The 13,382-nt window shown below is 35.4% G+C and overlaps 1 protein-coding gene across 1 annotated transcript in view; it reads right to left on the bottom strand.

Moving 5' to 3' along the window:
* LOC110543819 (ran-binding protein 9-like) overlaps positions 1-13,382 on the bottom strand; it is a 111,841-nt gene that overhangs the window by 48,677 nt on the left and 49,782 nt on the right. Inside the window, 4 exon segments of the mRNA XM_060374743.1 lie at positions 1,058-1,080; positions 4,637-4,804; positions 5,946-5,998; positions 9,102-9,213. Of these exon segments, the coding sequence (XP_060230726.1) occupies positions 1,058-1,080; positions 4,637-4,804; positions 5,946-5,998; positions 9,102-9,213 (356 nt within the window).

Genomic DNA, 13,382 nt, shown 5'->3' on the forward strand with positions numbered 1-13,382 from the left:
ACCCACCATGCACAAGAATCTGCAGTTTGAACCTCAGACATAAGACAATAAGCAAACAAAAAAATCTTTGTTTATCTGCTTATAATTGAACAATTCCGTCTCTACTACCAACCCGTTCCTAAGGCCTGCCATCTTAAAGCCAAGCCCTCTTTCTTTTTAAAAAGATATATATATATATATATATATATATATATATATATATATATACATATACATACATATTTATATGAATGTATATGAACACAAGATTTCCGAGGCCAGAAGAGGATGTCAGATCGCTGGAGCTAGAGTTACTGGTAGTTATGAGCTTTCTCACTTGGGTTCTGAGAATGTGAACTCAATTGTTCTTTGGAAGAACAATTATATTCTTAATTGAACAGTCATCACTTTAGCCCCCAAATCTAGACTTGGATTCTGCCTGACCACTTTTCTCCCTGCTGTCTGAAATACTCTACCTAGGCACTGACTGACTCTGTCAAAAGTCTCAGCTCAAGTCCCACCCTGAGGAAAGTGGGCAGCTTTTACAACTATGCCTTGCTTTAGCTTGCCCTATTTCGATCCAAAGTACATAAACTCCTTTGAAATACTACAATTCACTATTTTCATGTTCTTATTCTTTAATTTCCTTAACTTAGACACTGATCTCACAACCCAACTCCAGAAATCTTTACTGGTTGCCAAATGATGCAAAAAGCACAGGACCTCACACAGCAGGTCTCAAACACCACTTAGGAGAATGAAGAGTTACAACTGTACAACCCTTTGCTGAAACTCTCAAGCATAACCAGGAAACATACTCTAAATGAACACATAGTAACAGGAGTATTTTAGGGTTCTGGGCAAAGCTCAGTGTAGAAGAGTTATTATTACAAGGGAGGCTGTAAGTCCAATCCACAAACAAGAAGAAAGGTTACTTCAGGTAATCTCCTTTGTGCTGTCAACATGACACACTGTACATGCACTTAGGATGAGTGAAACTGCTCCCCATGTCTAGTTCTAGTTTCTGTACTTTTTTAAGTTAAAATTGAAAGTCATGTTTCAAAAAATTATGTCTTACCGTTAAGTGTATGAAAGCAACACCTGAAAAGGAAAAAAAAAAAAAAAGCATTAGTGGCTTTTTTTTTCCAAAGGCAAGTAATAGTAATAGTAAAAAGCTGAATATCTAACTAAAGCAAAGAGGACAGAAAAAGAAGAAAAGGGGAAGAAAAGCCTAATTTCGTCAAGGACACTAATGTCTGCCTGCATGAATGCCTTCTTAGTAGTGATTGTCAGTCCTGGTCACAGATTCATTTTACTTCTGGGATAATGGCATTAACTCTAGAGTTTTAAGTGATGTTAAGAAAAAAAAAGCCTTCAGAACTATTTAAGTGAGAACACATGTTGTGTGTGTAAGGCATATATGGAACCTGAATGAATTTCCTGTTTACACTTGGTTCCATGCTGGAGGTATCTCATTCTGTGTATATGTGTGTTTATTTGTGTGTGTATGTGTGTGTGTGTGTATGTGTGCTTATATACACACATATATACATACAAATTTTCTGTGTATGTATATATACATATATATTTTATGTGTGTGTCTGTACACACATATATCCTATAATCCAAATCTTAAATGTTTTTCAGTCCTAAGCATGTTCCGATAAGAAATATTTGATTTGTGATATATTTTCAATGTAAAAATAATGCTTTCTGGTTGGTAAATCTGTTCTTATGATTTAATAATCAATAAAGTGTGTTCATCTTTGAAAAGGAAAGCAAAGCCAAGTGTTTTCCTTTTGTAATTCCATACAAAATATTCTAACTATATTTAGTTTCATTTATTCGCAGCCAAATATTAAAATTTATTCAAAATTGTCAGGAAATTAAATAATACAAAAAGAAAAACATGAGAAAAATAAGAGACCATTTTAACAAGACATGACTATGCCATATCGAACATTTTTTGTATTGTAGATTAATATTTTTCACTAAGATATGCATTTATAATAAGTCAGTCTAAATTTATATTGTTTTAACAAAAATTCTTGGCAGTAATTACTAAAGATTTTGGTCTTTGTCAAGAGCTCTAATAAAAAAAAAACAGATTAGCTCTAGAGATCAACAATTTTGACATGTCATATAAGCAACACAACCTGTGGCTCAGGCCACAAAAATCTACCTAATAACAAAACTGGTAAAACTATTCAGTCTTCATTTTTTCTATTTCCTGACTTGCCAAGAAGTTTTCTGAAATGATCTTTTTCAGGTAACAAATGATGTCTGATAAAAATTATTAAAATTTCAAGTTAGTTTGTTCTATACTTCAATGCCCCTTTTATTTTTCCAAATGAAACCCTCTCCATTTTTTATACTGAGTATCTGTACAATTTTGAAAACTGCTTGAGAGAAAAACAAAACTCTGCCATCCTTATTATAAAAATATCCCTATATACATGCCCATGGGAAGAGGCAAGAATAGCAGCTGAGTAGAATTTTATCTTCTAGATTCTAGAGTCTAGACAAAAAGCATGAAGACGTGTCCTGCAGTGGGACAACAAGCTAATACTTCCTGCTTTTCTGGTAACAGAGTCTCTGTAAGCACCATTTTAATCTGCCACCGGCCCAGGAAAACAGCCATAGAAAAACTGTAAATGTGGCTGTGTTCCAAAGGAGCTTCAGCTGTCACTCCTATAGAAACCCTGTTCACAGTGAGAGCTTCTGCTAACCAGGATGATCTATGCAGACCTGTCACCCAGCCTAGAGGAACTAACATCTGTAAATTTTCAAGTTACCATGTTGGCTTTCTCTGATGACTTACTGGGGCAAGTGTTACAGTTACTCTTCAGTGAGTAACTGATCACATGGTCACATGACAAAGAAGCCAAAAGTCAAACCCATTCAAGACTGAAGGACTCTGGCTGACCACTATTATACTACCTACATGCTCAATATTTACTAGATTATTAATTCCATTAAATATTTCAAATTTACAGAAAATGAGAATGTAATTCCATCATTAGGTGTCCTTTTCTTAAGCATCTTATCTTTTGAAACACCTTTCTTACTCAATGAAAAGTGTTGATTTAAATATTTGTTAAAATTTAATAGGAAAAAAATCCCATCACCTGTTATCTTCCCATCTACCAAAATAAAATTTCTTCTCTGAAATGTTTGAAAAATTAGTGTTAGAAAGGCTAATCATGGATTTTTAACAATGTATTATTTTGTACATTTTGAGCTCTCATACCTGGAAGCAGACTTCCCTTGAGTTTAAAGTTTAAGATCTTAAACATTTTAAGCAGCCAATACAAAGACTAGTATCAGCTAACTACTTTCAATATAATCTATATTGGATCATTAACAGGATACGCAGATGAGAATAAGACTTTTTTTTGGAAGGCCTGTAACACTTTACTTCACATAAAAGGGAAGAGTTTTTGAATTAAAAAAAAAAAATCTAAGTGAAAATATTAAGCCTGACAAAAATCCAAAGATGTTACATCTGGACTGTGCTTAAGCACTACAGACACCTGCTGCAATGTAAACTGAAACTTAGAATTTTCTTCTACGCAATGAAGCACAAACAATGCCATTTACAAAATTCCATTACATAGATCAGCAGACTGCTTGCAGTCTAACTTTCCAAACACGACTCAGAAGTAAACAGTTTCTGCCCTCTAAGGTTATTTGTTATTTAATTTTTGCTTCTATTCACTTGAGCCTATTAGAAATAATCTGCTATGAGCATATAATTTCCACAAAAGTAAAAATGTGAGGTTTTAAAAACATTAGTCTTACTACCTTTTATACTGCTTACAATTTAAAAATAAAAGTGGGCTAGAGAGATGGATCAGCAGCGAAGAATGCCGCCTACTCTTCCAGAAGACTCAAATTCAGTTACCAGCACCTACACTGTGTAGCTCAGCTCAAACCACCAGTAACTCCAGCTTCAGGAGATCCGACACCTTTTTCTGGCCTCTTCTAGCACCCACAAATACATGACATACATTCACACAAACACGTCCATTTGTACAGACAAATAAAATAAAAATGCATCTTTTTTAAAAAAGAAAAAACCTACAATAACAACTATGCACAAAGCTAACTAATGAACATATGCAGGTTGAACTAAAGCCTTAACTTCTCATTTACTTACACTGTGTCTTTGTGTTGTTAGTGTATTTTAGCCCACATGTCTTTCATTTCTGTTATTTATTCTATCCTTGGACACAGACTTTTCTCAGACATCATCCTTCAGCAATCACCATCAGCAGGTCTAACTGTAAAGTATGTCCATCCTGTTCTTTTACTACAAGTACTGGACCACCCATTTCTTTTAACTGTTCCCCACACTATTTGTAGATCAGATTTTTAAGTTGTATTAGAGAATTGAATAACTAGTAAAGTTCTTTCCACCAAGCCAAACTTAGCATTTCTATCACTAGACTAAATGGCTCAGTACTGGTTAGAACTTTTAGTATTACTAGTATTCTGGTAATAGTTCTGTACCTAAGATAGCCTTCACAGGATACAAAATGTATCACTTCTTTAACATACACACAGACAGATAAACAGAATCACATGATAAACACAAACATCATGCATTAGTAAATTACAGAATTTGGCATTTTGTTTCAATACATCATCTCAGTACCTAAACTATCTCCATTCTTCGTGTAAAAGCAGGTATTGTTGATAATATTAACACAACAGCCAATGACATCACCAGTTGTAAAAGTTGGTCCATAAGGTTGTCCAGGTCCAGAAGAACAATATACATGTCCATCATCCCCATGGTAACAATATGAATCTTTATCCCAACCTGGAGAGATAGGTTCAGTATATTTACAATGAAGAACAAGGCTCCTCAGAAATCATTTACTCACTAACATTGTAGGACAAGCCAGAAGAGCACAACATATAATATACAAATGAAAATCTACAAATATATATCTATAGTCTCAACAACTATACTATGGAGTGATTTAAGCATTAAAATGCTGTCTACAACATTAAGGAAAACAAACTCACCACCTAGAACACATATTTTAAAAAAAGTACTGAAGAGACAGAATTCCTTCCAGGAATATGAACATAAACACTGCAGTCATGCACTACATGTTTATACATGCATTACTTCTTTAGCTAATATAGCAAAGAAATTTTGCTTTAATTTGAATAACACACACATACTTTAATGAAAATAGATTATAATTTTCAGTCAACACAAATTTCTCAAGACTGTGATCCATATGTAATACAACTGTCTAATAATTTTTAATGTTTTTTTACACTCAACTACATACATTCTTAAATATCATAATTAAACCCCTATTAAACCCTCATAACTTTTAGCAAAAATGCCCAATGAAAGAACAGCAAGGTATACAAGAAAAAAATTAGATGGCAGTGGCACTGTCTTGATATGTTCCCGTCAAAATATATTTCCTGGAGTTCTGCATAGGTCAGTTTTAATTCTACATAAAAATTTTCTTCTAGTACTGATTTTTAACATCAGGAAATAGAATCAATTTCTTCGGCTGTCTGGTTCCTGCATAGTATTCCACATCATTCACACACTCCTGAGCACACTTGTGTCATTTGTCCATAGTCTCACAAGGTCACACAACTAAAATGGGTTAAAGGTTGAGATGTGACTGGTGGCAACAGAAAGAGTGATTTTAAAATGTTTCAAGTGGCTGGTAAAAGTATGTAAAATTAAAAAAGATAAAACAAACAGGAAAACAAAGCATAGGTATTATGGTATATATGTTCTAAAGAGGAGCATGAAATTTCAACACATTAAAATCCACTCAAATTCCACCCAGAATTCATAATATTTAAGAGTGATCAAAATTTAAGAAGTTATCTTTCAGCTATTTCAATTACTTGAAACGTTTAAGCAGAAATGACAGTCCTAAATGTCAGGCTCTAACAATACTGTAATTCACTTGAATGTGTACCTGGTAGTATATTCATGTTCACACTTTGAGCAGAAAGACCAACTGCCATGTAGCTGTTGGAGAACAAAAGAAAGGAAATGCAAGTCATTACAGACAGATATGGACAAATCACTAAAACATAATCAGAACCAAGTCCAAACTGCGGCTCCTAAGTGAGCAACAGAAAAGTTATTACAGTGTATTCTGTAGCAACAAAGAGGGCTATTAACCACCAATAAAACCTAGATTTCCAGTAAACTATAGTAATAACTCATAAATATATTAAAACACTGGTAAAAGGTAGAGAGATGTCTCAGTGGATAAGAAGGCACTCACAGGCAAGCCTAATAATCTGATTTCAATGTTCTGGATCCAAGTAGTGGAAGGAGAAATTTGCCTTTCACAAGACTTCCTCTGACTTCCATATACACAAAATACCAATACTATATTCTACATGACAATGAAAGGAAATCTGAGAGATATCAAATAACCTCACGATATACCTCAAGGCTCTGAAAATAAAAAAAAAAAAAAAAAAACAAAAGCAAAAAAACCTACCATCAGTAGTTGGAAAGAAACAATTCCAGGGCAAAAATTAATAAAACAGAAACAAATAATGACAATACATAATATTAATAACACCAAGTTAGTTCTTTGAAAAGATTAAGAACAACAAACCCTTGGTCAAACTAAGCCAAAGAAAATGGGACCAATTTAAATAATCAGAGATGAAAAGGAAGCCTGTAAAACATACATCAATGTAGTTACTTAGGAAAATTTTAAAGGTATACCTTTAAAATATTATATACAATGTACTGAATTAAAACATCTTAAAAATGAAATAATTTCTACATATATATGGCCTACCAAAATTAAACCAAAAGGAGATGAATACTTCAAATAGATCTATAACAATCAGTGAGATAAAAAACAGCAATTAAAAAGAAAAAAAATCTCCCACAGCCACTGAGATGGCTCAAGAGATAATGGTATGGAACTTACATAGTGGAACAAAGACCTAACTCTCCACAAACTATACTCTGACCATCACACACCACACCTCTAAATAAATGTCACAACTTTAGTCCAAAAACAAAACAAAACAAGAAAAAAAATGAGGAATACCCAACTAATCAAAGTCCAAGTCCAAATAGATTGACTGTCTTTGGTAAAATAGGAAGAGACAGACACTACCAAATTATTTTTATAAAGCCAATATTAATTTTGATACTAAGACCAGATAAAGACATTATAATCAAAATTAATGACAAATCTCTCTGATGGACATATGTGATATTTTGAAGAAGAATGGCCACCATAGGCACATACATTTGAACGCTTTGTCAACATGGAGTGAAACAGTTTGAAAGTATTAGAAGGATTTGGAAGCATAGATTTGATGAAAGAAGTGTGCCATTGGCAGAGAGCTTTGAGATTTCAAAGCCCCATGCCAGGCCTAGATTTTCATTCTACCTGCCTGCTTGCAGATCAGGATATATAGCTCTCAGCTACTTCTCCAGCACAATAGGAGCCACCATACTCTTTGCTGTGATAACAATGGACCAACTTCTCAAACTGTATGCAAATGCTTTCTTGTATAAGGATTGCCTTTGTCATGATGTCTCTTCACAGCAAGAGAACAGTAAGCAATGCAACAAAGTTTAAGCAAACAAACAACAAGTAAAACATCTGGAAACTAAATTTGAAAAATCACCAAAGATTCAGCATGATCAAGTTGACTTAATTCCAGAGACAAAGGGATAGTTAGTTATAATAAACACTTAAAATTATATAAATTGACAAGGATATAAATCACGTGGGAATCCACAAAAAACACAAAAATGTTTTTGAAAGTGTTTCATGACAAAAGTCTTGAAGACTCTTGGAATATAACACAGTAAACAATATATATGATAAGCCTATAGCCAACATTATATTAAATAGGGAAGACATGAAAGTATTTCCACTAAAAACAGGAGCAGAACAAGGCTGTTGTTTTCTCAACTCAGTCTTTTTTGTCTTTTTTTTTTATTAATTACACTTTATTCACTTTGTATCCCCCCTGTGGTTCCCTCCTTCCTCCTGTCCCAATCCCTCCCTTCCTCCACCCTTCTGCATGCATGCAGCTCCCCAAGTCCACTGATAGGGGAGGTCTTCTTTTTCTTCCTTCTGATCCTATTGAATTAGGTCTCATCAGGAGTGGCTGCATTGTCTTCTGTGGCCTGGTAATTTTGCTTCCCCTTCAGTGGGAGGAACTTAAAGAGCAGGCCAATCAGTTCATGTCAGAGGCAGTCCCTGTTCCTATTACAATGAAACCCATTTGGATATTGAACTGCCATGGGTAACATCTGTGCAGGGGTCTTAGGTTATCTCCATGCACTCCTAGGCATATACCCAAAAGGGGCTCAAGTACACAATAAGGACATTTGCTCAACCATGTTTGTAGCAGCCTTATTTGTAATAGCCAGAAGCTGGAATCTTTGATAGGATATGCACCAAATTCCTCATAGGCCTTTCTAAAAATGCCTACACCATTACCAAAGTTGACTACTGAAAATTCTGATTGAGAATATTTTGGTTAAGTTCCAAAACTTACTTTAATAGTCCCATAAGTGATTCTGATGTGCATACATATCACAGCACATCAATTATTAGACTGAGCAATAAACCAAAGTTGGTTCAACAATCAACCAGAGTTTTATTCTGAAGCTTTCATACCACATACTAACCTCCTAGGAAGCTTTGAATCAAGAACTTAGAAGCAATCCACCTTCCAAGTCATACCTCAAATCCTGAACCCCAAGCCCTCAAAGATACCTACAAGCCACATACCGGCTTTGACTAAGCAAGTTTTAGAAGAACCAGCTTCTCAGCAGAATTCAGAAAAAAAAACAAAAAAACAAAAAAACAACTGAGACACTCTCTTGATTAAACCTCAACTCTCAGTTTTAATAATGACCCTGCTAGAAAGACTGTTACAACCATGAGCTCAAGCTTTATTTCAGCTAGTACTTAAAAGAACCAATCTGTTGTACTGTAACATTTAGAGCCTAATTTTCCAAAACCAACATCTTCAAGATTACAACTTTCCAATTATATCATATACATTTATGAATCATTTCAAATATAATTATCCAGGAATAAAAAATGGTTATGGCAACCAAAATTTACACTTACCTGTCTCTTCCCTTACTGACAATATTTACTTCAAAATAATAAATCCCACAGGCTGTTGGTATGGGATGAGCAGCTTGAACAGATGCTGCAATGTTGGGAGTTTTCCAGTCATCTACATGTTAAATGAGAAAAACAAAGGACAAATGAGATTTTCAAGTGAAAATCATAAACAATTCTGTTCTTATCATTTCCAGTAACTGAAGAAGTGACAAAAAATTATTATTACAATGAATTCAATATTCAAAATAGCTGCAGCTAGACAAAAAACTCTTCACACTATCACTTGGTTGTATTAAGAGTTCAGAATCCAGCCAGGCTGTGGTGGCACAAGCCTTTAATCCCTACACTGGGAGACAGAGGCAGGCAGATCTCTGTGAGTTAGAGGACAACCTGATCTACAGAGGAAGTTCCAGGAAAGCCAGGGCTACACAGAAAACTCTTGTCTAAAGAAAAAGTTTTCAAGAAATTTAGTTCAGTAGCTAATCAAGAAGGAGGATCCTAGGATAGATGATCACTCTTCACTCAGAAATACCAACAGGATAGAAATTGGGAAGGGAAAAAATAGGGAACAGAGCAAGAGCTTAACAAAGAGGACCTCTGACTTGACCCAGCAGGATATCAAAGCAGAACCCGTGACTCATAGTCTAAATTTGGGAAGAGTGCAGGGAATCTTATGAAAGTTAGGGGAGAGAGAAAGATCTGAAGAGGACAGGAACTCCACAAGGAAAGCAACAGAACCAAAAAATCTGGTCAAGGGGTCTTTTTTGAGACTGACACTCCACCCGAGGACCAGCCATGGGGATAATCTAGAACCCCCGCACAGATGTAACCAATGGCATCTCAGTTTTCAAGTGGGTGCCCTACTTGGAACAGTGGAAACAGGGACTGTCTCTGACATGAACTCAGAGGCTAGATCCGGAGCAGCCTTACCAGGACACAGAGGAAGACATCGGAGATGGTCTTGAGTCCTGGTAGGCTAGATTCAGATAGTAGGGGAGGAGGACCTTCTCTATCAGTGGACTTGGCGGCGGGGGCAGAGAGGGGGGTTATGGGAAGATATGATAGAGGGAGTGTGGGATTGGTAAGGGATGAGGGAGAAGACTACAACTTGAATATAAAATGAATAAACTGTAATTAATAATAAAAATTTCAGAATCTGAACACAATGAGTATGGGCAATGACCCTTATTGTTCCTTTTAAAAATTTTTAAAAAAGATTTTCTTCACGCATGCTGCTCCCCAAGTCCATTCATAGGAGAGGTCTTCTTTTATTTCCTTCTGATCCTAATCTATTAGGTCTCACCAGGAGTGGCTATAGGGAGGGATGGGAGGGGAGGAGGGAGGAAGCTACAAGGGGGATACAAAGTGAATAAAGTGTAATTACTAAAAAAAAAAAAAAAAAAAATTAAAGAAGAAATGCACACAGGCAGAAATTATACAGACTTTATGGATAATTACATTTTTTTTCCAATTTAAGAAGCATAGTTTCCTCTCTCATTGGCTTCTTGACTCTTCAGTAACCAAAACAAGGCAATTTCAACCATTACATCTTATGAGAAAAATACCTCAAGCCTTAAAAGACTTTTTCACATACTCAAGCACATTTGTAAACTGTAAAGAAATATGACAGGCCCCAAATATATAACATGTAAAAAGTTTTTAAGTATATATAAAAATTTCAGCAGCAAATTACTTTAACTTACCTCAAATTTTAATTTTGAAAAACTTGTACATAATTAGAAAATTAACTTTGAATTGAAGAAATTTGCATATATGTAATATTATTTTTAAGATTTGTATGTCTGCATGTATGTATACCACCTGTGTACCTGCTGCCCAAAGGCCAGAAAACCATGTTGGATACCTTGGAACTGCAGTTATTATAGGGTATTCTGAGGTTGCCATGTGGAATATGGGAATCAAACCCAAATCCTCTGCAAGAACTACTGAATTATCTCTCCAGTTCCCAAACTAGAGAAATTTAAGGCTATAATTTTCAGTTATTCTGGATTGGAAGAACATGAGAAAATGATCTTAATTTTATCAGATATAAATCTGTGTTTAATTTGTAACATTCTTATACATTCTTTTGCGAAATGGACCACTTTTTAAAACTGGAGACATTTGTATGATACCATAATTTCAAATAAACTACATTATTTGGTGAATCTCATCAGTAATTCAGAATTCTGTTATTTGATATATTTTTATCATTTATGAATAAAGACTAATCCACAATTATTTTTGTTTGTTTGGTTCCATTTTTTTGAGACAGGGTTTCTCTTTGGAGCCTTGGCTGTCCTGGATTCACTTTGTAGACCAGGCTGGCCTCGAGCTCAGAGATCCACTTTCCACTGCCACCTCCTGTGCTGGGATTACAGGCACGTGGCACCATGCCCAGCTTGATCCACAATTCTTGAGTCAATAACAGTCTATTGAAAAGTACAGCTCCATATTTTTCTCTTAAGAAATGAGATAACACAATGCTAATGTTAATAATATAGAGCATCTAATGAATAAGGCTTTTAAACTTTCTAAGCTTACCATTCCTCAACTCTAAACCCAAAGTTTTCCTTCAAATCATCTTACTTTATTTATCAATTCCTAACTCTTTCCTCAAGATTTAAATTATCCTGAAAGGTACTGGAGTAAAAGTGAGCACTTGAAGCCTGGCACAGTGGTGCATGCCTGTAATCAAAGCACTCAGGTATGCAGAGGCTGGTGGATCCCTGTGAGTTTGAGGCCAGCCTGACCTACAGAGTGAGTTCCAGGATAGCCAGATCTACAAGGAAAAAAACGTATCCAAAAAAACAAAACGAAAAATAAATGAAAATAAAATAAAATGGACACATGAAAAATGTGTATACGATTACAAATGTAGCAGCTAGAGAAGTGGCTCAGTAGTGAGGAGCACATGCCCTTGAGATGACACGAGGCCTCACACTCAGAGACCTACACAGAAGGCACACTCATATATAGCTAAATAAAAACCAAAATATAAAATTAAAACAAAACAATAAAAACTACAAAAGAATAGACAGACAGAATTTGGCAAAAGCCCATGACAAATACTCAGAATGTGAGTGAAATCTCCACTCCCTCAGAGGGACTCTTAGAGAAATACTCTCCACCGCTATCCAGATTCTTTGGTAGATACGTCATTAAATACAAAACTTTCATTTACCATCTTTCGATTGATAGTGGAGTTCTCCATCTCAAATTCACCATGTTTATTCTAAAACTAAAGGCTGTTTACAAGTAAAAGATTAGAATTTATGACACACAATACACAGAAATGATGTATGTCTCTTAGCATTCATGTTACCAAATTATTAATATCCACCTTATTATTTAAAAAGTTATATTTATATTTGCAATGCCAATTAGCACATGTTCCCTGGCCCCAAAGGAACTGAATGAACTTAGTGGGATTCAGCTCAGCTACTCCTTTTTTACCCTGGTGGTGTTGGCAACAGAGATCAAAGCAAAGCTAAATACACCTCTTTTCCTTTGTATTAACCTGAGAATAAATTTTCTTATTTCTGTATGTTTTGATAATTGTATGTATAAGAAGCCAAGTATGAGGGTTGGAGAGATGGCTCAGCAGTTTAGAGCAATGACAATTGTAGCAAAACTAGTGTTCAATTCCAATCACCCACATGGCAGCTCACAACTATCTGCTAATCTGAGATCTGACAACATCACACAGACATACATGCAGGGAAAATACCAATGCACATAAAAGAAAAGCAACAACAAAAAGCTGAATATATATGTTCCACAACACACATGTGGAGGTTAGACGACAACACCCATGACTCAGTTTACTCCTTCCACTGTGGGTTCTAAGGACTGAACTCAGCTTATCAGACTTGCAATGAGCCATTTCACTAGTCCACCATGTAAACTTTTTGATAAAGGCAAAAGTAAGACTCAGCCCTAAGACCACAGAGAGCTAATGAAGTCAGCTAGTAAGACAAAACTGGAAGCAGCAAAATGCAGATGGCCCCTCCACAGCCCAATAATTAAAACATCTGTAGGTAACAGATATATGACAAGCTGAGCAGCAAGAAAAAAAAATAACTGTACAAATATTCCAAACATGTGTATGTTTGTGTGTTTGTGGGATGCATATGAGAGGATGTGTGCATGCATATGGAGACCAGAGATCATCACAGGCATTATTCAGGAGGTACCATCAACTTTGTTGAGAAGGAAGAGGGAGGACTATCACCAGCTTGGAATTCAACAGAGTAGGATAAAATGGTTGCCAGGGATGTG

This window comes from Meriones unguiculatus, chromosome X, assembly GCF_030254825.1.
Source record: "Meriones unguiculatus strain TT.TT164.6M chromosome X, Bangor_MerUng_6.1, whole genome shotgun sequence".
NCBI classification, from domain to species: domain Eukaryota; kingdom Metazoa; phylum Chordata; class Mammalia; order Rodentia; family Muridae; genus Meriones; species Meriones unguiculatus.